This window comes from Schistocerca piceifrons, chromosome 8 (assembly GCF_021461385.2).
Source record: "Schistocerca piceifrons isolate TAMUIC-IGC-003096 chromosome 8, iqSchPice1.1, whole genome shotgun sequence".
Taxonomy (NCBI): Eukaryota; Metazoa; Arthropoda; class Insecta; order Orthoptera; family Acrididae; genus Schistocerca; species Schistocerca piceifrons.
The window spans coordinates 204,486,737-204,508,758 of NC_060145.1; the positions used below are offsets into that span (position 1 = coordinate 204,486,737).

Here is a 22,022-nt window from a genome sequence, read left to right on the forward strand (position 1 = left end):
AAATATATCTCTATTTCACAGAAAAAAGAAACCTTTCTTCCCAATATCATAAAAATAGCATAATTACAAAAAAATATGTTATTCTATTTTCACATATAATAATAAAGCAACATATTGTGATAATTACAAAAAGTATGTATGTACTTCAGTCGTCAGTTTATACATAAAATCCTTCAAAAGTGTGTCGTGATATAGCACATATGGTACATGCGCTAAAATGTTGGTGACTCACACAATTTTTTCACATTTTGCTTTTTATTCTACTTTCATACCAAGCAACGCACTGATCAATATGTACCTGCCATTCAATAAATCTATTCTTAAGACTGAAAAGGTTACACACTTTTTGTGCACCATCTAGTAACGTCGCTTCCACGGGAAGGAGAAGAGAGAGCAGGACAAGTGTGGCATACTGATCAGATTGCTTACTCAGAATTTCTTTTTCATAGCAAGAGGGTGTGATTCTTGAATTATTCTCGTTGTAATGGGTGTTCCACGAGGCTTGCAACCAAACGACATCGACGACTTGTTACGATATTTCGGCTCCACACGTTGAACAAGAGATGTCAATATTCTTACATCTAAATACCACCGAAGTTTATGACAGAAGTGGAGACAGACGGCGTTCTACCATTTCTAGATGCCTTAGTCAATCGGAAAGTGGAAAGATCTGTGAAGCACTCAATTTATCGTTAGCCCGCCCACATTCACTGACCTGTATATGTAGGCTTCTAGCTATCAGCACCCGCCATAAATTAAGGACGTCCTTCAAAAGCAAGTGCACCAGACACATGTTGTGCCTGCCAAAGCCTGCCAAAGGAGGTGGAACACCTACAGCCTGTGTTCAAAAGAAATGGATATTCTCCATATCACATTAGGGCAGCTCTAAAGAGGATTAAACGTGATGGTTCACAACATTAGGAGGAGAACGACCTGTTCAAATCCAGGGCGTTCCTCCTAAATGCTGGCAAAGTTTCATCTAAATTAGATAGAACCCTAAGGCTACCTTTTGATAACACTAGCCTTCTCTCCACACCTTTGCTCAAGAGTCCTCCTCTCCCGCTCTTTTTTTCATCATCCTGTCCCCTCTCTCCATCCATCTCCTTCATTCCTCTTGCCCTGTCCATCTCCTCCCCCCTCTCTGTGTCCATCGCCTTTGCCGGCCGGAGTGGCCGTGCGGTTCTAGGCGCTACAGTCTGGAACCGAGCGACCGCAGCGGTCGCAGGTTCGAATCCTGCTTCGGGCATGGATGTGTGTGATGTCTTAGGTTAGTTAGGTTTAATTAGTTTTAAGTTCTAGGCGACTGATGACCTCAGAAGTTAAGTCGCATAGTGCTCAGAGCCATTTGCATCATTTTATTTCCATCGCCTTCCCTTCTCTCTACCTCCCCCTCTCAAAATGCATCTCCTCTTTTCCCTTTTGTGTCTCCTCCTATTCCATTTTTCTTTCCATCACCTCCTCCTCCCTCTCCCCATCCATATCACCTCACACACTGTCTTGATACACATACTCTTCCCACATCTCTCTCTGCCAGTAACCCACTTACTGTCACCTACTCTTTGCCCATCCCCTGCAGCCCCCTCTCTGTCCATTACATCTTCTATTAATTTAACCCTATTCCAGCTGCGCCCTTCTGCACATGTAGCCTTTTCTTACAGATTTGCCCATGTATGTGTTCGACAGCTACTTTATATACACCTTCTTTCCACCTCTTTCTTCCTGTGTATCTCTGTCCAACCCTTCCCCTCACCTCTCTGTACCTATCTGCTCTTCCCCACCCTCTCTTCCTCTTCATCTCCTCGTTCCTCCCACTTCATCAGTCTCCTCTGCCCCCTCCCTCTGAGTATTACTCCCCTCCATCTGCTCACATTCTCCTTCCTTTTCTTTGTTAAACTCGTCCTCGCCTGGTTTCTACCCTTCACTCCCCTCCATCTGCTCACATTCTCCTTCCTTTTCTTTGTTAAACTCGTCCTCGCCTGGTTACTACCCTTCACTCCTCATACTTCCCTGTTCATCTTCACTGTCACCTCTCAATACCGAGCTCCTCCAGCACCTGCTCCTCCACAGTACCTACCATCTCCTTCTGCTCCAACCTCTCTCTTTTAATCCCTTCCTCTAACCATCTCAACATTACCCCAGAAGAGTTCATCCATGTAAGTCATTTTCAGACTGGGTTCTGGATATATATAAATGTGTGTGTGTGTATATTCGACACATATATTGAACACTCCTCCTCCTGCTGCTTCTCTGAGTCCAAATCATCCTTCCACCTCTATCTCACCCTCCCCTCTCCCTGTATCTCACTCCTCCTCCCTCTCTCTTTGTCCACTCCCTGCACCCATTCTCCTCCTCCTCTTCCTTTTCCACCTGTCCACTGCCCCTTCTACACCTGTCTGCCTCTCCCCCTCCTAACCTCTCTTTGTCCATCAGCTCACCTATCTATCCTAACTTGCTCCCTGCCATAGATGTCTAATCGGCAAGTGTGGCACCTGCAGTACTGTTCTATGATACAGACCTACACTTCTCCCATAACACATTTGCTATTCAAGGCAGCCTACATACCAGGGGTTTGAAAATCTCTTATTGGCCACTGATATACAAGCTGCAATGCCAAGCAGGTCAATATGGCAAGCCAATATTACTCCAATGCTAAACACCTGTCGTGCAGTGCCACATCTTATCCAGGAATCCATTTTTTGCTGCAGACACGTAGGCTGCTCTACAAATGAAGTTCGTTTTACTGCCAGCTACTCCATATCAGCGATCTCAGTAGTGATTAGACATCATGAGAGAGGGAAATGGGGCGCTCCACGGAACTCACGAACTTTGAAGGTGGTCAGGTGATTGGGTGTCATTTGTGTCATACGTCTCTACGCGAGATTTACACACTCATAAACTTCCCTTGGTCCACTGTTTCCGATGTGAATTATCACGTGAAGGGACACGTAAAGCACAAAAGCCTACAGGCTGACCCCAACTGTTCCCTGACTGAGACCGCCGACAATTGGAAGAGGGTCTTAATGCGTAATAGGCAGACATCTATCCAGACCATCACACAGGAAATGAAAACTGCATCAAGTACTATGACAGTCAGGAGGGAGGTGAGAAAACTTGGATTTCACTGTCGAGTGGCTGCTCATAACCACACACCACGCTTGGTGTAAGAGCGTAAACATTGGACGACTGAACAATGGAAAAACGTTGTGGGGGGTGACGAATCACGGTACACAGTGTGGCGATCCGATGGCAGGGTGTGGGTATGGTGCATGCTCAGTGAACATCATCTGTGTAGTGCCAACAGTAAAATTCGGAGACGGTGGTGTTATGGTGTGGTCGTGTTTTTCATGGAGGGGGATTGCACTCCTTGATATTTTCCTTGGCACTATCACAGCAGTGGCCTACATTGATGTTTTAAGCATCTTCTGCTTCCCACTGTTGAAGAGGTATTTGGGGATGGCGATTATTTCAACACGATTGCGCACCTATTTATAACCCACGGCCTGTGGCGGAGTAGCTACACTACAATAACATCCCTGTAATGGAGTGGCCTGCACAGAGTCCTGGCCTGAATCCTATAGAAAGCGTTTGGGATGTTTTAGAACGCCAACTTCGTGGCAGATCTCGCCGACCACATTGAAACATCTCAGTGCAGCACACCGTGAAGAATGGGCTGCCATTATCCAAGAAACCATCCACCACGTGGTTGAAAGTATGCCTGGGAGAGTGGAAGGCTAAAGGTGGGCCAACACCATACTGAATTCCAGCGTTAGCGATAGAGGGAGCCACGAAATTGTAAATCATTTTCAGACAGTGTTCCGGATACTTTTGATCACATATTGCCACAGGTTATTAACCCAACAATGCTGATGTATGTACGTATATAAGTATTGACATTGGACTTAGAAACGACGGAGAGGATTCGTTCTCGCCAAATCCCTCAGTGGTACACAACCCCATGACAGGATACAGCAGTTCACTCACGTCACCGCCGCCCTACACTGCACCCAGGGTTATTGTGCGGCTCGGCCCCCAGTGTACCCTCCCAGGAACGTCGCATTCCAGACGAGTCTAACCCCAGTGTTTGCGTGGTGGACTGATTATGGTGTACGCGTATGTGGAGATTGTTTGCGCAGCAATCGCCAATACAGTGTAAGTGAGGCGGAATAACGGGAACCAGCCCACATTCGCCGAGGCAGACGAAAAGCCGCCTTAAAAACCATCTACAGGCTGGCTGGGGACCGGCACGCCTTCCCGCTCGGGAAGCAGTAAGAACTCACGGCTAGCTGGGCAGGCACAATGCTGATACTCATGAAGCCCGTTATTTCTGTGGCAAAATTTGTTGATATTATTGACAGGTTTGGGAGGTATGTAAATATGGATTCTGTGGTATTATGTTTAGTTGCGACTTCCGCAAACACAGAACATACCAAGTTCAGAAGAGCACAGGTCTTCGTAGATGCAATACACACGAAGTTCAGCCGGCCGCTGTGGCCGAGCGGTTCTAGGCGCTTCGGTCCGGAACCGCGCTGCTGCTACGGTCGGAGGTTCGAATCCTGCCAAGGGCATGAATGTGTGTGATGTCCTTAGGTTAGTTAAGTTTAAGGAGTTCTAAGCCTAAGGGACTGATGACCTCAGATGTTAAATCCCATAGTGCTTAGAGTCATTTGAATCATTGAACCACGAAATTCAGAAGAGCATAGGGATTTATAGGTGGTTACAGTATATATTGTAAGATGGCAAGAACTATGCCCCTTACATGAAGCCATTAACGATCACCTAACTCACGTTGAGCGAACAGTAGGGCTGAACAACATGACTGACAAGGCACAATGCATCTTGTACAGGGTATAGTATGGACGTACTGGAATAATTAATGTCGGGTGATGGTTTTAATGTAATTCACACGACTTTGTGGAAAGGAGTCGATTTACTATACGCTATTTTACCCCAGGGAAGCATTTAAAGTTGACCGTGGCTGGCTGGGGAACGGCGAAGGGAAGTGACAATAGGCAACTTAGGGCAGCTCACGCTCTGAGAAAGCGGTAACGTGTTGCGGCCTCCAGCCGCCTTAAGATGAGTGACAGTGAGTGGGTGGTTGACCCCGACTCCATACTGGTGTATCGGGAAACAGATGAAGAACAGACGAACGCCTGTTGATAAATGTCCGTCGTCCTGTTTTCTGTGAAACATGCGAGAAAGCTGCGCAAAGCTATGGTGGAGCAGTTGAGAGGAGGGGAAATTTTGTGGGAATTTGTTCACTTCCCAGAGCAGGCATTGGTCAGCACTGGGAAGCAATGCATAATTAACGCGACTTGCGCTGCAATCGGCGTAAGTGATTTTGCAGGAGTGGAAACCAAGGCAAAGAGCGGACTGTGAGAATTCTCCGTAGAGGTCTTCCATTCCCAGCAAGCATAGAGTGTGGACGTGGCGTTCTTGACTCAGATTGCCTGAGAAAGAGTGAGCATCTTTGCAGTTTAAGACTTAACAAAGGGAGATAGGAAGTTTTGGTTCAGCAATGTACTGAGCAAAATAGCTAGGAGTGAATAGACAAGAGCAGCCTTGCAGCACCACAAGGTCAGCCGACGTCCACACAACAACGCCGCTCCGCCGTGCTGAATTCGGTGATATTGCACACGCTCCGGCCACTGATTAATTTGTTGGATCACGTCGGCAAAGTTTCCATGAGGTTTTCATGGGCCGTGTATTGTAGAATTCTTCTCGCACTTTGCATTACGCCTTAGTCAGTCGATAGGAATTACTTTTGATTTATCGCGCTTTACTCCACGCATACGCAATTTATTACCGCTGCCTGTTAGGAGAGTCACGTAATGTGATGATTGAAGGTCGTGAGTTAAAATAAATCTGTGCTAATCGACTGCATCTGTTTTCAATCAAGTAGTTGAAATCCTAAGTCACTTTCTTAATTAATTTTATGTTCAACATTTGCATCTGGTGTTCAATAGCTGCATATAACATCAATGTCCACCCATTTTTAATTAAAAGAGGTCAATTCTGAATCAATTAATGTCAACACTGCCACCGCAGTTCAATCAGGACTCACAGGGCCTTATTACTTTCTTTGCGTTATCTGACATTGCGGCAGTTTTGTACTCTCTGTTGATCTGTTAGTCAATTACCTGGGGTGAACACACGCCAAAACCAGCTAAGTGACGGGTGGGATGCTACAATATATATATATATATATATATATATATATATATATATATATATATATATATATATATATATATATATATACAGGGTGTTACAAAAAGGTACGGCCAAACTTTCAGGAAACATTCCTCACACACAAAGAAAGAAAATATGTTATGTGGACATGTGTCCGGAAACGCTTACTTTCCATGTTAGAACTCATTTTATTATTTCTCTTCAAATCACATTAATCATGGAATGGAAACACACAGCAACAGCACGTACTTGCGTGACTTCATACACTTTGTTACAGGAAATGTTCAAAATGTCCTCCGTTAGCGAGGATACATGTATCCACCCTCCATCGCATGGAATCCCTGATGCGTTGATGCAGCCCTGGAGAATGGCGTGCTGTATCACAGCCGTCCACAATACGAGCACGAAGAGTCTCTACATTTGCTACCGGGGTTGCGTAGACAAGAGCTTTCAAATTCCCACATAAATGAAAGTCAAGAGGGTTGAGGTCAGGAGAGCGTGGAGGCCGTGGAATTGGTCCGCCTCTACCAATCCATCGGTCACCGAATCTGTTGTTGAGAAGCGTGCGAACACTTCGACTGAAATGTGCAGGAGCTCCATCGAGTATGAACCACATGTTGTGTCGTACTTGTAAAGGCACATATTCTACCAGCACAGGTAGAATATCCCTTATGAAATCATGATAACGTGCTCCATTGAGCGTAGGTGGAAGAAACTAAAATGAGCTCTAACAAGGAAATTAAGCGTTTCCGGACACATGTCCACATAACATCTTTTCTCTATTTGTGTGTGAGGAATGTTTACTGAAAGTTTGGCCGTACCTTTTTGTAACACCCTATATATCACCTACAAAGACCTGTGAACTTCTGAACTTGGTATGTTCTGAGTTTGTGGAAGTCGCAACATACAAATGTGACAAAGCCTATGTCAAACAACCTTCGCAGTGAATGAAAGGATTGTGCAACATGATCGCGGCACTCGTTTTTCGTAACCCATAAAATCAGATGTATCCGAGCGTTGTATTTACACTGGACATTAAACTAATTATTATGTCAGGGAAATATCTGCCTCGAAAAGAATCTTCTGGGATGCAGTTATTAATACATCTGTGGAAATACGTTTAACATACCTTTTTAATCACGATGGTGACTTTCAACCTGATGATACGTCGAATGTCAGTTAACATTATCTGATTGACTACTGAATTTTACAGACATAAAAAGAAGTTTTGCATCACCTCGTTTCCGAGAGTTTCGGGACCTGTACAGAAAATTGGAATAGAGATAAACATAAACATCATTTCCGCCGTTTTTATTGCTCATGAAAACCACACGTTTCATGTTATACCACCATACAGTGAGACCTCCAGAGATGGTGGTCCAGACTACTGTACACTCCGGTACCTCTAATACCCAGTAGCACGTCATCTTGCATTGATGCATGCCTGCATTCGTCGTGGCATACCATCCACAAGTCCATCAACGCACTATTTGTCCAGATTGTCCCACTCCTCAAAGGCTATTCGGCATAGATCTCTGAGAGTGGTGTTTGAGTCACGTCGTCCATAAACATTCCTTTTCAATCAACCCCAAGCATGATCGATAGGGTTCGTGTCCGGATAACATGGTGACCACTCTAGTCAAGCGATGTTGTTATCCTGAAGGAAGTCATCCACAAGATGCGCACGACAGGGGCCGGAATTGTCGTCCATGAAGACGAATTCCTCACCATTGTTGCCGATATGGTTGCACTATTGGTCGGAAAATGGCATTCACGTATCGTACAGCCGCTACGGCGCCGTCCATGACCACCAGTGGCGTACGTCGGGCCCACATAACGCCACCCCAAAACAGCAAGGAGCCCACACCTTGCTGCACTCACTGGACAGTGTGTCTAAGGCGTTCAGCCTAACCGGGTTGCCTCCAAACATGTCTCCGTGTCTGGTTGAAGGAATTTGCGACACCCATTGGTCAAGAGAATGTGATGCCAATCCAGAGCGATCCATTCATCATGTTGTTAGGCGTATGTGTACCGCGCTGGTTGCAAAGATGGACCTCGCCATAGACGTCGGGATTGAAGTTGCGCATCATGCAACCTATTGCGCACGTTTTGAGTGTAGCACGACGTCCTGTGGCTGCACGAAAAGCATTATTCAATATGGTGGTGTTGCTGTCAGGGTTCCTCCGAGAAAAAATCCGTAGGAAGCGGTCATTCATTGCAGTAGCCCTTGGGTGGTCTCAGCGAGGCATGTCATGGACAGTCTCTCTGTATCTCGTCCACGTCCGGATAAGATCGGTTTGGTACACTCCGAGACGCTTGGATACTTCCGTTGTTGAGAGCCTTTCATGGCACAAAGTAACAATGCGGACGTGATCGAACCTCTTCATTGACCGTCTAAGCGTGGTTAAACTACAAAAAAAGTGAGCCGTGTACCTCCTTCCTGGTGGAATGACGGGAAATGATCGGCTGTCGGAGCACCTCCGTCTAATAGGCGCTGCTCATACATGGTTGCTTACATCTTTGGGCGGGGGTCTGTGATACAATATCCACAGTAAACGTCAATCTTCAGGAGTCCTGAGAACCGAGGTGATGCAAACGTTTTTTTTTTTTGTTTTTTGTTTTTTTTTTTTTTTTTTATTTTATTTATGTGTGTAGCTGTTGGGGCCCTTGAACGCGAAGGAGAGACCCAATGCGTTCCCACCGTTAAGTATACTCCTCTGGTGGAGTAATATACGACAGTGAGCACTGAACTTGAAACAGGGAGTTATGCAGCAGTAGTCTCTGCGCTTGGTTTTTGGTATAAAGCGACGTGCAGTTGTAATGTGAAACTCTCACCTGGCGATGGTTGAGTTATGCAGCAGTAGTCTCTGCGCTAGGTTTTTGGTATAAAGCGACATGAAGTTGTAATGTGAAACTCTCACCTGGCGATGGTTGAATGTTCGTCAATCTAAATATTATGGCAAGATATCGACTTCAACCGTTGCAAGCCTGAAATCTAATTGAATAATACAGAATATGTATTTTGAAAGAACTATGTGAGAAACTTTAAGTGATAATTCTGCCAGCCGATAAGCAAGTGTTACAGTTATTCAGTTGTTTACGGACAAACGGATGCTGACCCGTAAAATAAAATCAAAGCAGCTGGCCGTTGCTCGTTGCGCTGTTGAAAGCGGTATTACACTGCTGTTTACGAGAGTTCCAACGCTACAAAAGCGTTATGTGGTTGCAATGAAATTTATTCCACAGATGAGGGTACATGACAACACAAAAATCATTAGAACGACAGAATTGTACATCACTTTGACTGTGAGCATTCAGTACTATTTGAAGCCACCATGTGGTGCAAAGGACCCCTCTAAACATTGTTGTACAGAATCGAAGAGAGCCTGGGTATGTTGCTTTGGAACTTGCTGGCATGCGATTTCAGATGCGTCTATAGAGAGCATCGACAACGATTGTTGAAGGACGAGAATGAACAAGTTGCAGACCGACTATGTCCCAGATATGTTGGATGTGTGGCATGTCAGTTGAACACGTATGTCAGTGATGCGGTGGCACTCGCCGTTCTTGGAGGAAGGCTTGGACGTTGGCCACTGCATGTGGCCTGGAACTGTCCTGGTAAAATGGTGAAACATGTCATATATGACTGCTGCAGGAGGGGCAGTAGCTCGGGCCCACTTATGCACTGATTGCTGTTGAGATTCGCATCTACTTACGACTCGAGATCACATGTTATAGCCATGACTCTCCAATCCATCACTCGTCGAATTTCATGTTCGAAGCCAATAAATTCTAAGTTCTAAATACCGTTATTATTTCGAAAACAATAACCAGATTATAGAGAATATGTCTCTTCTAGAACTACAATGCTAGCAACAGAAAATTCTACACACCCATATAAAGAAACGAAGATGAAACCGATATCAATGTAGTTTCTTTATTATGAAAAGAAACTGTATGTTGATTAGTGAAGACTTTTCCACATTTCATCAAGGCAAAAAAAAAAAAAAAAATTGCCATATCATATACGGCTCCGGATATATTTAAGGTGAACAGGTTAGTTGAATCACTATTTGTTAACTTACAGTATTTGGCCCTGTAGAAAACAACTGCAATAAAAACTGATTATTATTAGTTTTTGTAATTTCTTACTACATACGAAGAAAATCAGGATCCGCTGTAGCTTTTGACAAGAATGGTAACGTGAATAGCAATTATAAAATTATTTGATTTACGGAAGTATTAAGTTCTCAACATTCATAAAGAATTTGTGGAAGTAAGCAACAAGAAAATTTGTGAAGATTATGTAGAAGAAATCAACGAAGAAATTAACAGTCTAAGAATAAGGAAATAATATATAATTATGAATATGAATTGGAAACAGATAATAAAATACATTTATGGGTAAATGTATTATGCGAATGATTGTGTTGCTTGAATCAAGTCGCCTGAAACTACTAATATCACAGCAACTTATCTATGGGCTGCTTCAAATGCTAACGTATGTTTTTGATTGGCTTAAATGGTGGTGTGTGAACTGACAAGGTAAACTGCCAATCGCATCCTCCTCAGATTAAGTGGTAAGATGGCCCACTGGATAGACCATCAAAAAGTGCACACAGATGAACCATGATAACAGGAAGAAGATATACTGAACTGTGAAAAAAGAAGCAAAATAGAAACAGCGAATGGTCCAACCTCAAGGTGTGCATTATCGAGCCAATCTGAATACCTACTGCGTTGTGCTTATGTAGTCACGGTGTTTGAGTTTGAAGGGAAGACATGTGTTATAATTTGTCTCGTATTCCGTATTTCTTTAACAAAATAATGAATTGTCCGTCCGTTCATTGACGTGTCTATTCGCTGCATTCAAATCTGTGCCTGTGTCGTGGTGTAACCGCCGTTCGCAACAGCGAGGTGTAACGAAGGGATCTCTGGACGTACATACCTCCTTTTTCTTCTGCACAAGAACATCATATTATGACTCTTACATTCCGTTTTGAAAGTTCTGCTTCTTCAATTCCTTTGTTATGAAATGGCTCTCATCCGTTTATTTGTTATTTTCATTTCTGTGAGAGGTCTACACCGCATCACATGTGCTCTCACTACTCATCAAATTTACTTGCGATGGTAATACGTTCTTACTTCATATATAATATTCTGTATCCTATGTAAAATATGACAATCGGTCAGACTACAGAGAGAGAACAGACATGTCAATAACCAGACGGGCAGTTCATGAATTTGTGAAAAAAATGGGGCACAAGGTTGATTTTAACACGGATCTCTCGCTTTGCAGTCCAACACCGAGACAACATAACCACGACACCGTGGGGCTTACAACTGGTTCAATGTTGCACTTCTTAAGCTTGGACAGTTCAATGTTTCTATTTTGCTTCTTTTTTACAGTTCAGTACCCCAAAAGGGGGAGGTTACCATGAAAAAAAGATTGAATAATATACGAAAGGATAACGTTCTACGAGTCGGGGCGTGGAATGTCAGAAGCTTGAACGTTGTAGGGGAACTAGAATATCTGAAAAGGAAATTGCAAAGGCTCAATCTAGATATAGTAAGGATCAGTGAAGTAAAGTGGAAGGAAGACAAGGATTTCTGGTCAGATGAGTATCGGGTAATATCAACAGCAGCAGAAAATGGTATAACAGGTGTAGGATTCTTTATGAATAGGAAGGTAGGGCAGAGGGTGTGTTACTGTGAACAGTTCAGTGACCGGGTTGTTCAAATCAGAATCGACAGCAGACCAACACCGACAACGATAGTTCAGGTATACATGCCGACGTCGCAAGCTGAAGATGAACAGATAGAGAAAGTGTATGAGGATATTGAAAGGGTAATGCAGTATGTAAAGGGGGACGAAAATCTAATAGTCATGGGCGATTGGAATGCAGTTGTAGGGGAAGGAGTAGAAGAAACGGTTACAGGAGAATATGGGCTTGGGACCAGGAATGAAAGAGGAGAAAGACTAATTGAGTTCTGTAACAAGTTTCAGCTAGTTACAGCGAATACCCTGTTCAAGAATCACAAGAGGAGGAGGTATATTTGGAAAAGGACGGGAGATACGGGAAGATTTCAATTAGATTACATCATGGTCAGACAGAGATTCCGAAATCAGATACTGGATTGTAAGGCATACCCAGGAGCAGATATATACTCAGATCACAATATAGTAGTGATGAAGAGTAGGCTGAAGTTTAAGACATTAGTCAGGAAAAATCAATACGCAAAGAAGTGGGATACGGAAGTACTAAGGAATGACGAGATACGTTTGAATTTCTCTAACGTTATAGATACAGCAATAAGGAATATCGCAGTAGGCAGTACAGTTGAAGAGGAATGGACATCTCTAAAAGGGGCCATCACAGAAGTTGGGAAGGAAAACATAGGTACAAAGAACGTAGCTGCGAAGAAACCATGGGTAACAGAAGATATACTTCAGTTGATTGATGACCGGAAGAAATACAAACATGTTCCGGGAAAATCAGGAATACAGAAATACAAGTCGCTGAGGAATGAAATAAATAGGAAGTGCAGGGAAGCTAAGACGAAATGGCTGCAGGAAAAATGTGAAGACATCGAAAAAGATATGATTGTCGGAAGGACACACTCAGCATACAGGAAAGTCAAAACAGCCTTTGGTGACATTAAAAGCAACGGTGGTAACATTAAGAGTGCAACGGGAATTCCACTGTTAAATGCAGAGGAGAGAGCAGATAGGTGGAAAGAATACACTGAAAGCCTCTATGAGGGTGAAGATTTGTCTGATGTGATGGACGAAGAAACAGAAGTCGAGTTAGAAGAGATAGGGGATCCAGTATTACAATCGGAATTTAAAAGAGCTTTGGAGGACTTACGGTCAAATAAGGCGGAACGGATAGATAACATTCCATCAGATATTCTAAAATCATTGGGGGAAGTGGCAACAAAACGACTATTCACGTTGGTGTGTAGAATATATGAGTCTGGCGATATACTGTCTGACTTTCGGAGAAGCATCATCCACACAATTCCGAAGACGGTAAGAGCTGACAAGTGCGAGAATTATCGCACAATCAGCTTAACAGCTCATGCATCGATGCTGCTTACAAGAATAATATACAGAAGAATGGAAAAGAAAATTGGGTATGCGCTAGGTGACGATCAGTTTGGCTTTAGGAAAAGTAAAGGGACGAGAGAGGCAATTCTGACGTTACGGCTAATAATGGAAGCAAGGCTAAAGAAAAATCAAGACACTTTCATAGGATTTGTCGACATGGAAAAAGCGTTCGACAATATGAAATGGTGCAAGCTGTTCGAGATTCTGAAAGAAGTAGGGGTAAACTATAGGGAGAGACGGGTCATATACAATATGTACAACAACCAAGAGGGAATAATAAGAGTGGACGATCAAGAACGAAGTGCTCGTATTAAGAAGGGTGTAAGACAAGGCTGTAGCCTTTCGCCCCTACTCTTCAATCTGTACATAGAGGAAGCAATGATGGAAATAAAAGAAAGGTTCAGGAGTGGAATTAAAATACAAGGTGAAAGGATATCAATGATACGATTCGCTGATGACATTGCTATCCTGAGTGAAAGTGAAGAAGAATTAAATGATCTGCTGAACGGAATGAACAGTCTAATGAATACACAGTATGGTTTGAGAGTAAATCGGAGAAAGACGAAGGTAATGAGAAGTAGTAGAAATGAGAACAGCGAGGAACTTAACATCAGGATTGATGGTCACGAAGTCAATGAAGTTAAGGAATTCTGCTGCCTAGACAGTAAAATAACCAATGACGGGCGGAGCAAGTAGGACATCAAAAGCAGACTCGCTATGGCAAAAAAAGGCATTTCTGGCCAAGAGAAGTCTACTAATATCATATATCGGCCTTAATTTGAGGAAGACATTTCTGAGGATGTACGTCTGGAGGACAGCATTGTATGGTAGTGAAACATGGACTGTGGGAAAACCGGAACAGAAGAGAATCGAAGCATTTGAGATGTGGTGCTACAGACGAGTGTTGAAAATTAGGTGGACTTATAAGGTAAGGAATGAGGAGGTTCTACGCAGAATCGGAGAGGAAAGGAATATGTGGAAAACACTGATAAGGAGACGGGACAGGATGATAGGACATCTGCTACGACATGAGGGAATGACTTCCATGGTACTAGAGGGAGCGGTAGAGGGTAAAAACTGTAGAGGAAGACAGAGATTGGAATACGTCAAACAAATAATTGAGGACGTAGGTTGCAAGTGCTACTCTGAGATGAAGAGGTTAGCACAGGAAAGGAATTCGTGACGGGCCGCATCAAACCAGTCAGTAGACTGATGACCAAAAAAAAAAAAAAAAAGCCCCTTCTTCCTGTTTTCACGCTTGGTCAGTGTTCAGTTTTTGACGGGCTGTCAAGCGGGTCATTTTACAACTAAATCTGTCGGGCGGGTGCGATTGGGAATTTGCCCTGTGAATTCACTGAACTGAGCTCAAAATATCTTACTGCAGAAATCCTGCAGGCAAAATTCACTTGCTCACTTCATCAGATACTTTCAGTTAAAATACTTGATTTGTAACAAAAGAATAATTTTCGAGAAATATTAAACATTTCAAATTTTGCGAGAGTCTGAAAAGTTAAGTTAAAAAATGTTTCTAGAGGCTGAGGATGGGCTTATGAATCAAGTGGAAAGACTTCACCTCATGTCATTTACCCTTGCAGCTTCGCAGAACTAAACTGCGAAGGGATCAAAAGATAACAGATTAAAGTAAAGAGAAATCCATGGTGGGTTACCCTGGCTCCTACAAGACCCTGCTGTAGCCTGCTGTCTTTTTCCTGAGGCTTTTGCCGTAGCAAATGTCACAGCAACAACAATGTACGAGAAGCACATCCCCCCTCACATGAAAGTGGAAGAGAATCAGTTGATCACATACTTTCCAATCGCTTTGCTACAACCCTGGGCAGTAGACAGAACGAATGCTTTAGCAGATGGAAATCACCCCTGGATACCTGAGAAAGCGCACAACAAAGACCAATGAAACACAAACTATTGTTTCTGTTACTGAATTCAGCCTTGCTTCATCGAAATGGAATCCAAACAATAATAACATTGAGATTGGATACTGATGTGGACAAAACAAAACAGACGACCAGATAAAGTTTGCATCAATAAACTCATTGAGAATGATACAGCTGTTGATATAGCAGTTTCTCCAGGAAACACCACAACGAAAACAGAAAATTTCGAAGATTTCAGATATGAGTGGTATTATATAACAATCGGATACTGAAAATTTTTTCCTGCAACAATTATTTTATCCCAGTTCTTACAACACAGACTAAATACACATTATTCTTATTATTATTATTTATTATTATTATGACAGAGATGAGTTGCTCCTCTAGCGTTTTGTGTACATACAGTATGGCTTTTAACTTAAAAACGGTGTTTGTCTGTTGACTTATAAAACAAATACATTTGTGAGTAACAATTCACGTCGATTAATTCCTGAGACTTGGAGAAATTTAAAGTTATTCCCTTTTCTCCCGCATACTTCATGCAGAATCAAACTCATTTTAGTTTGTGTTTCGTGGCAAGCGTAAACCCAGAAAACAGCCTAGTAAAAAACTTTCGGCATAATAGAGAATCAGCAAAAATAGATAAGAAAAGGCCCTGAATAAGTAAAAATAAGTAATTGAGTCTTCACAACGTTATACATTTTTCGTCTATATTACGTTATATTACCAACGTGTTTGTTAAAGTATTTGTCAGATATACTTGACTCTTATAGCTACCGTTAGAACGTAGAGGTATTTATCAGAGGACGTGGAATTACAAACACGGATTTAACTAAAGCTTTAACAAATGGAAGTATTTTCTATATGAAAAGGAGGATGCGTCCAGGAGTTGACAAAGCTAAATATCTTAAACTAACAGTTTATTTAGCGCGACCTAAGGACGACGACCAGCTTCAAATATTTAGTTGCATCGATGCACTGCGTTTGTTTATATTATGTAACTCCGACGAGAATAAAAACAGATGATCCTGAATAAACCAGTTACTAAACGCTGCAGTAATATTAGATAATTTAGGGCTCATACAGACGTCTTTAGTTATTTACCAGTGGAAGTCATATATATATATAGAGGAAATGTCAACGGGAGTTACTTGACGCAGTTAGTGACTTGAGTAGTCATTAGCTTCGTACAGCTTAGGATCTGAATACATCGTCCATCTACCTAGCTGGTAAAGAGTCATCCGGACCTGGCAACTCATTTATATTGTTTCGTAACAGCGGGCACTTCGCAGAAGCGTCGTGATGCAGAGTGAACAGGAAGACGAGCTAGAAACCCCTCTGTCTTGGGAAGCCAGCGGGCGGTCAGTGCTGAAGCTGAACATTAGGCACCTCTACATTTTCGGGCTGTGGCCGCTGTGCGAGGCCTGGCCCTTCCACCTGTATACGGCTTACGGAGCCGCACTCGGCATCTGGAACACTGCGGAGGGCTTCCTGGCTGTTTACTTCAGCTGGGGAGACTTGGAGCAGACGACGCTGGTGCTGATGAACACCTTTACGAACGCCAGCGGCCTCGTCAAGATCGTCTTCTTCGCGCGAGACGGTCGGCGCTACAACTCGCTGGCGCGGAGCGTGGACCGGCTGATGTCGCTGCAGAGCGAGGTCTGCTCGCGGGACCCCGGCCTTGCCGCCGTGCTGCGGCGCTCGCGCCAGGCCGCCACGCGCCTCACGCTGGGCATGCTTCTCTTCATGTTCTCGCAGTGCTTCGTCTGGTTCCCCATGCCGGTGTTCGCGCACGCGGGCGAGCGGCGGCTGCCGTTCGCGCAGCACCCCTGGGACAACAACACCGGCTACTACGAGCTGTCGTACGCCGTGCAGTGCGTGGCAGGGCTGTGGCTCAGCCAGATCAGCTACGGCATCGACTGCCTGTTCGCGTCCGTCATGCTGCTGGTGGCTGCCCAACTGGAGATCCTGGCGGGGCGAATCGTGGCGCTGGGGAAAGTGGCGAACGCCGCCGGTTGTCGGCCTGACGAATCACTGGCCGCCAATACACGCAGCCAGACGTACAGAGACTTGTGCGTTTGCGTAGAGGCTCATCAAAAGGTCCTCAGGTACGGTGGACGAACGTTGTGATAAGAGGCGAGATATCAATAGGTATCTAACGAGGCTCGTCAATAATATCCCTCTTTTGCCAGCCTCTTCATCTCAGAATAGAGCTTGCACCAAACGTTCTCAGTCATTTGTTTCAAGTATTCCAATCTTTATTCTCCCCTATAGCTTCTACCGTCTGCAGCTCCCTCTAGTAACATGGAAGTTAACGCATATCCAATCATACTGCCCTTCTTCTTGTACTTTGTCGGCCGGGGTGGTCGAGCGGTTCTAGCCGCTACAGTGTGGAACCGCGCGACCGCTACGGTCGTAGGTTCGAATCCTGCCTCGGGCATGGATGTGTGTGATGTCCTTAGGTTAGTTAGGTTTAAGTACTTCTATGTTCTAGGGGACTCATGACCTTAGAAGTTAAGTCTCACAGTGCTCGGAGCCATTTGAACCATTTTTCTTGTACGTCTTTTCCGTATCTTCCTTTCTTTGCCGATTCCAGTTCACCTAAATTTCAACATCCTTCTAAAGCACCACATCTCAAAAACTACGGTGTTCCCACACTACATGATTCACTACCACCACACAATGCTGGGCTCCAAATATACATTATCAGAAATTTGTCCGTCAGACTGAAAAAATGGTTCAAATGGCTCTGAGCACCATGGGACTAAACATCGGAGATCATCTGTCCCCTAGAACTTAGAACTACTTAAACCTAACTATCCTAAGGGCGTCACACACATCCATGCCCGAGGCAGAATTCGAACCTGTGACCGTAGCGGTCGCGCGGTTCCAGACTGAAGCGCCTAGAATCGCTCGGCCACTTCGGCCGGCCGTCAGACTGAGTTGGACATTTGTCATCAGCAGACTTCTATGGGCAAGGAATGTCCTCTTTGCATTTGTTAGTCTGCTTTGTACGTATATCTTGCTTCGTTCGTCACGTGTTATTTTCCATCATATATAATAGAATTCCTTAATTTCGTCTACTTCGTAGGCACCAGTTTTGATTTGAAGTTTACAGCTTATCTTGTTTCTGCTACTCTCACAATCTTTGTCTTTGTTTGCATATCTCCGTTATCAGGGAATCTTTTTAGAGTTGTAATTATCAGGATTTATAATTATAAAGTTTTTGAGATCGTGGTGCAGCTTATAATTAAGAGGAGGTCGGTTACTATAGATTTTCGTTTATAACTGATCTGATGGTGAAATAATGTTGATGAAAGTGGATTTGACAGTAATTTAATTTATTTAATGTAACTGATACTGACCCTGAGGTACTCATTTGACTATTCCTTCCATTCAACATAACTGATAACTCTTCTTCACTTTTACAGATTGCAGGGTCAGAAGCTCGTGGCCTAGCGGCTATCGTTGCTACCTTTGGATCATGGGGACCCAGGTTCGATTCCTTGTCAGGTTAGGGAGTTTCTCAGTCAGGGGACTGGGTGCTCGTGTTGTCATCATCATTCACAAAAGTGGCTAGAGTGAACCGTCTACAGATTGGGAATTTTTCTTGGTGCTGATACCCGCGCAGTTGAGCGCCCCACGAAACAAACATCAGTGATGACAGGAGGGTCAGCAGTGAATCTTATCATTAGTATCCTTTGATCCTCAGTTTTTAATCCTACTTTTCAACCTTCATTTTATTTCTGTATTTTCTTGTTCGATGTATAGGTTTTAATAGTAGCAGCGAAAGAGCAGAATTTCTCTCCATCTGCATAACGGACATCTTGCAAAATTTTTCATCGTTTACCAGCTATGAACCGAAAATAATAATACTGTTTAGGATAATGTGTACCTTATTGTACGGACTACAACACGCTATAGACTATAAGCAGCACCTTAATTTTCAAGCAATTTTTTAAACAACATTTTTACTATTTTCATTATTAAACTGCAATGCCACACTAAAGAACTCTTAGATTGTAAAACCGAAATTGCCTTTAAAATCCCTAAAAACTGTCATCTGAACTTTCTTCTTCTTCCTCTTCGTCGTCATAGTTGTCTCTTTTAATATAAGACGGTCTTCACGGCCATCGATAGCGTTACTTATGTCACACTTTTGTAAAGATGTAAGAATAATGTCCTCTCTCACTCTACACCACGACTGCCTTATCCACTGACACTTTTGTTTGATTGTAGGTCGTTTTAAAGCTCCCTTCGGCGTGAATCCATTCTGGATTTCATCCATTTTCTCCACTCCTCTTTCATATAAACCATAAACAGTTTATTTATCGATACATCAAGAGGCTGCAATTATGAAATAAGTTCTCCAGTAATGGCAGCAAACTGTATTTTCCTGCCTCAGTTTCTCTTTCACAGAACTATTCAAGTGACTACTAAACTGATGGAGAAGAAATAAAAACTCTGAGGTTTGCCGATGACATTGTAATTCTGTCACAGACAGCAAAGGACTTGGAAGAGCAGTTGAACGGAATGGACAGTGTCTTGAAAGGAGGGTATAAGGTGTACATCAACAAAAGCAAAACGAGGATAATGGAATGTAGTCGAATTAAGTCGGGTGATGCTGAGGGAATTAGATTAGGAAATGAGACACCTAAAGTAGTAAACGAGTTTCGCTATTTGGGAAGCAAAATAACTGATGACGGTCGAAGTAGAGAGAATATAAAATGTAGATTGGCAATGGCAAAAAAAAGTGTTTCTGAAGAAGAAAAATTTGTTAACATTGAGTACAGATTTAAATGTCAGGAAGTCGTTTCTGAAACTATTTGTATGCAGTGTAGCCATGTATGGAAGTGAAACGTGGACGATAAATAGTTTAGACAAGAAGAGAATAGAAGCTTTCGAAATGTGGTGCTACAGAAGAATGCTGAAGATTAGATGGGTAGATCACATAACTAATGAGGAGATATTGAATAGACTTGGGGAGAAGAGGAGCTTGTGGCATAACTTGACGAGAAGAAGGGGTCGGTTGGTAGGACATGTTCTGAGGCATCGAGGGATCACCAATTTAGTATTGGAGGGCAGCGTGGAGGGTAAAAATCGTAGAGGGAGATGAATACACTAAGCAGATTCAGAAGGATGTAGGCTGCAGTAGGTAGTTGATGAAGCTAGTGCATGATAGAGTAGCATGGAGAGCTGCATAAAACCAGTCTCAGGACTGAAGACCACAACAACAACAACTAAACCGATCTAGTACAAGAAGTGAACTCTTCTTCAATAAAGCACCTTTTTTCCCACTCTCTGATAATCCTTAATTTCATTGGTATGCAACCCTTGTTATACACGTGAGCAACACCACCTGGCGGTATTTCAGAAGGTTTTAACACTGTTTTGTGCTTGAAAATAATCATTAGATGAAGTTTAGCAAAGTCAGCACAACATGAAAGAACAACAGTGTAGTGTATTTTTTCGCATACACTTATTTTTGTGGTTAGAGTTTCAGCACCTTTCATGCAAACATTTCCGTTACTCGTCACATCGAATGTCTGAGGAGTTTCGTCCATATTCGCTATTTGGCGTTCTTCCACACTGGTTTCCTTTTGATATTGATTAATAATGCGATGGAAATGTATTATTTTCTCTTCGTACTCTTGTGGTATTTTCTAACGTATTTTGTTTTTGGTTCGTATATTAAGTCAGTGACTCTTTATAAACACGTAGCACCAACCAACTCCATCCTTAAAGTCTGTTAAGTTCCACTGTAGCGGTAGCTTACGAGCGTGTATTTGAATCATTTTTGTATCAATTCCAGTACCATTTTTACGATATTCTTGAATGCATTTCAATATGTCATTTTCTAGTTTAGGCTATTTTTCATCGAGTCCTCTATTTGCTCATTTAGTCTTCCTCACTTATTTCAATTCTTCCGCCAGTGGCGAATCATTTTTTTCTATTGTTAGAGGGTCGAAATGCCCCTCAGCTGCTCTTTTTCCATGTTCTTCTGCATTATGCTACTACTTTCAGTTTAAAGCCTGCATCATTTTAATACCCTATATTTTTTTCATTATGGAACTAGCTACTAACTCTGTTTCATATAGCACAAATCACTTTCTAATCTGCTTTTGCTGGCAAAGTGGATAGCAGTGACACATCATTGGCTAGACAGTGACCTTAGTTTATGAGGGCAGGGTGTGAGGGAGAATGTGATAATAACCTTGTGAATCCCCACAATTCATGTTCGTCAAACATCGCAACTCATGTTCGTCGCATCGGTGCACTGCCAGTTGAATCCACTGTTGCTAGACACAGATAGGTTCCCCGCGCCATGTAACATATGACCATTTTTTTGAATAGAGGGAATTTTAAATCAAACGCTGGACATTTTTGTGTTGTTTTCGAGTAAGAGAGGCACGTAAATTTTGAGCCAAGTTTTCGAAAAAACGCGTCTTATAGCCCGTAAAATACGGTGCGTGGTTGTGCAGCATTGGGAATAGAAGATTACCGGAGAAGACTCTGTGTATTTTTGAGCATTTGTAGAATACACTCGTACTAATTCAACGTTGCTGAACGACGTATTATGCATTACAAGTTGTCGCAAGTTTTTATTACCATGTTCCGTTACATTCTGGTTTAAATTGTGTTATTAAGAAGTTGCGGCGCAATATTGCCGACATAGACTGTTTGCTTTACAGTATCAACAAAGTTGCCCAAATATTCACTAGTTGATATACCCTCACACCAAACAATGTAAGCCACCAAGCAACACAGTTGGATTGTCAAAATGTTATCTGAATTAAGTTTAGTGATAATCCAGCTCACAGACCACTGCT

The 22,022-nt window shown here is 42.9% G+C and overlaps 1 protein-coding gene across 1 annotated transcript in view; it reads left to right on the forward strand.

Annotated features, from left to right (window-relative positions):
• The first annotated feature begins 16,494 nt into the window (after positions 1 to 16,494).
• LOC124711282 (odorant receptor Or2-like) overlaps positions 16,495 to 22,022 on the forward strand; it is a 38,757-nt gene continuing 33,229 nt past the window's right edge. The window contains exon 1 of the mRNA XM_047241281.1: positions 16,495 to 17,300. Coding sequence (XP_047097237.1) covers positions 16,495 to 17,300 — 806 coding nt within the window. The remainder of the gene's footprint in view (positions 17,301 to 22,022) is intronic.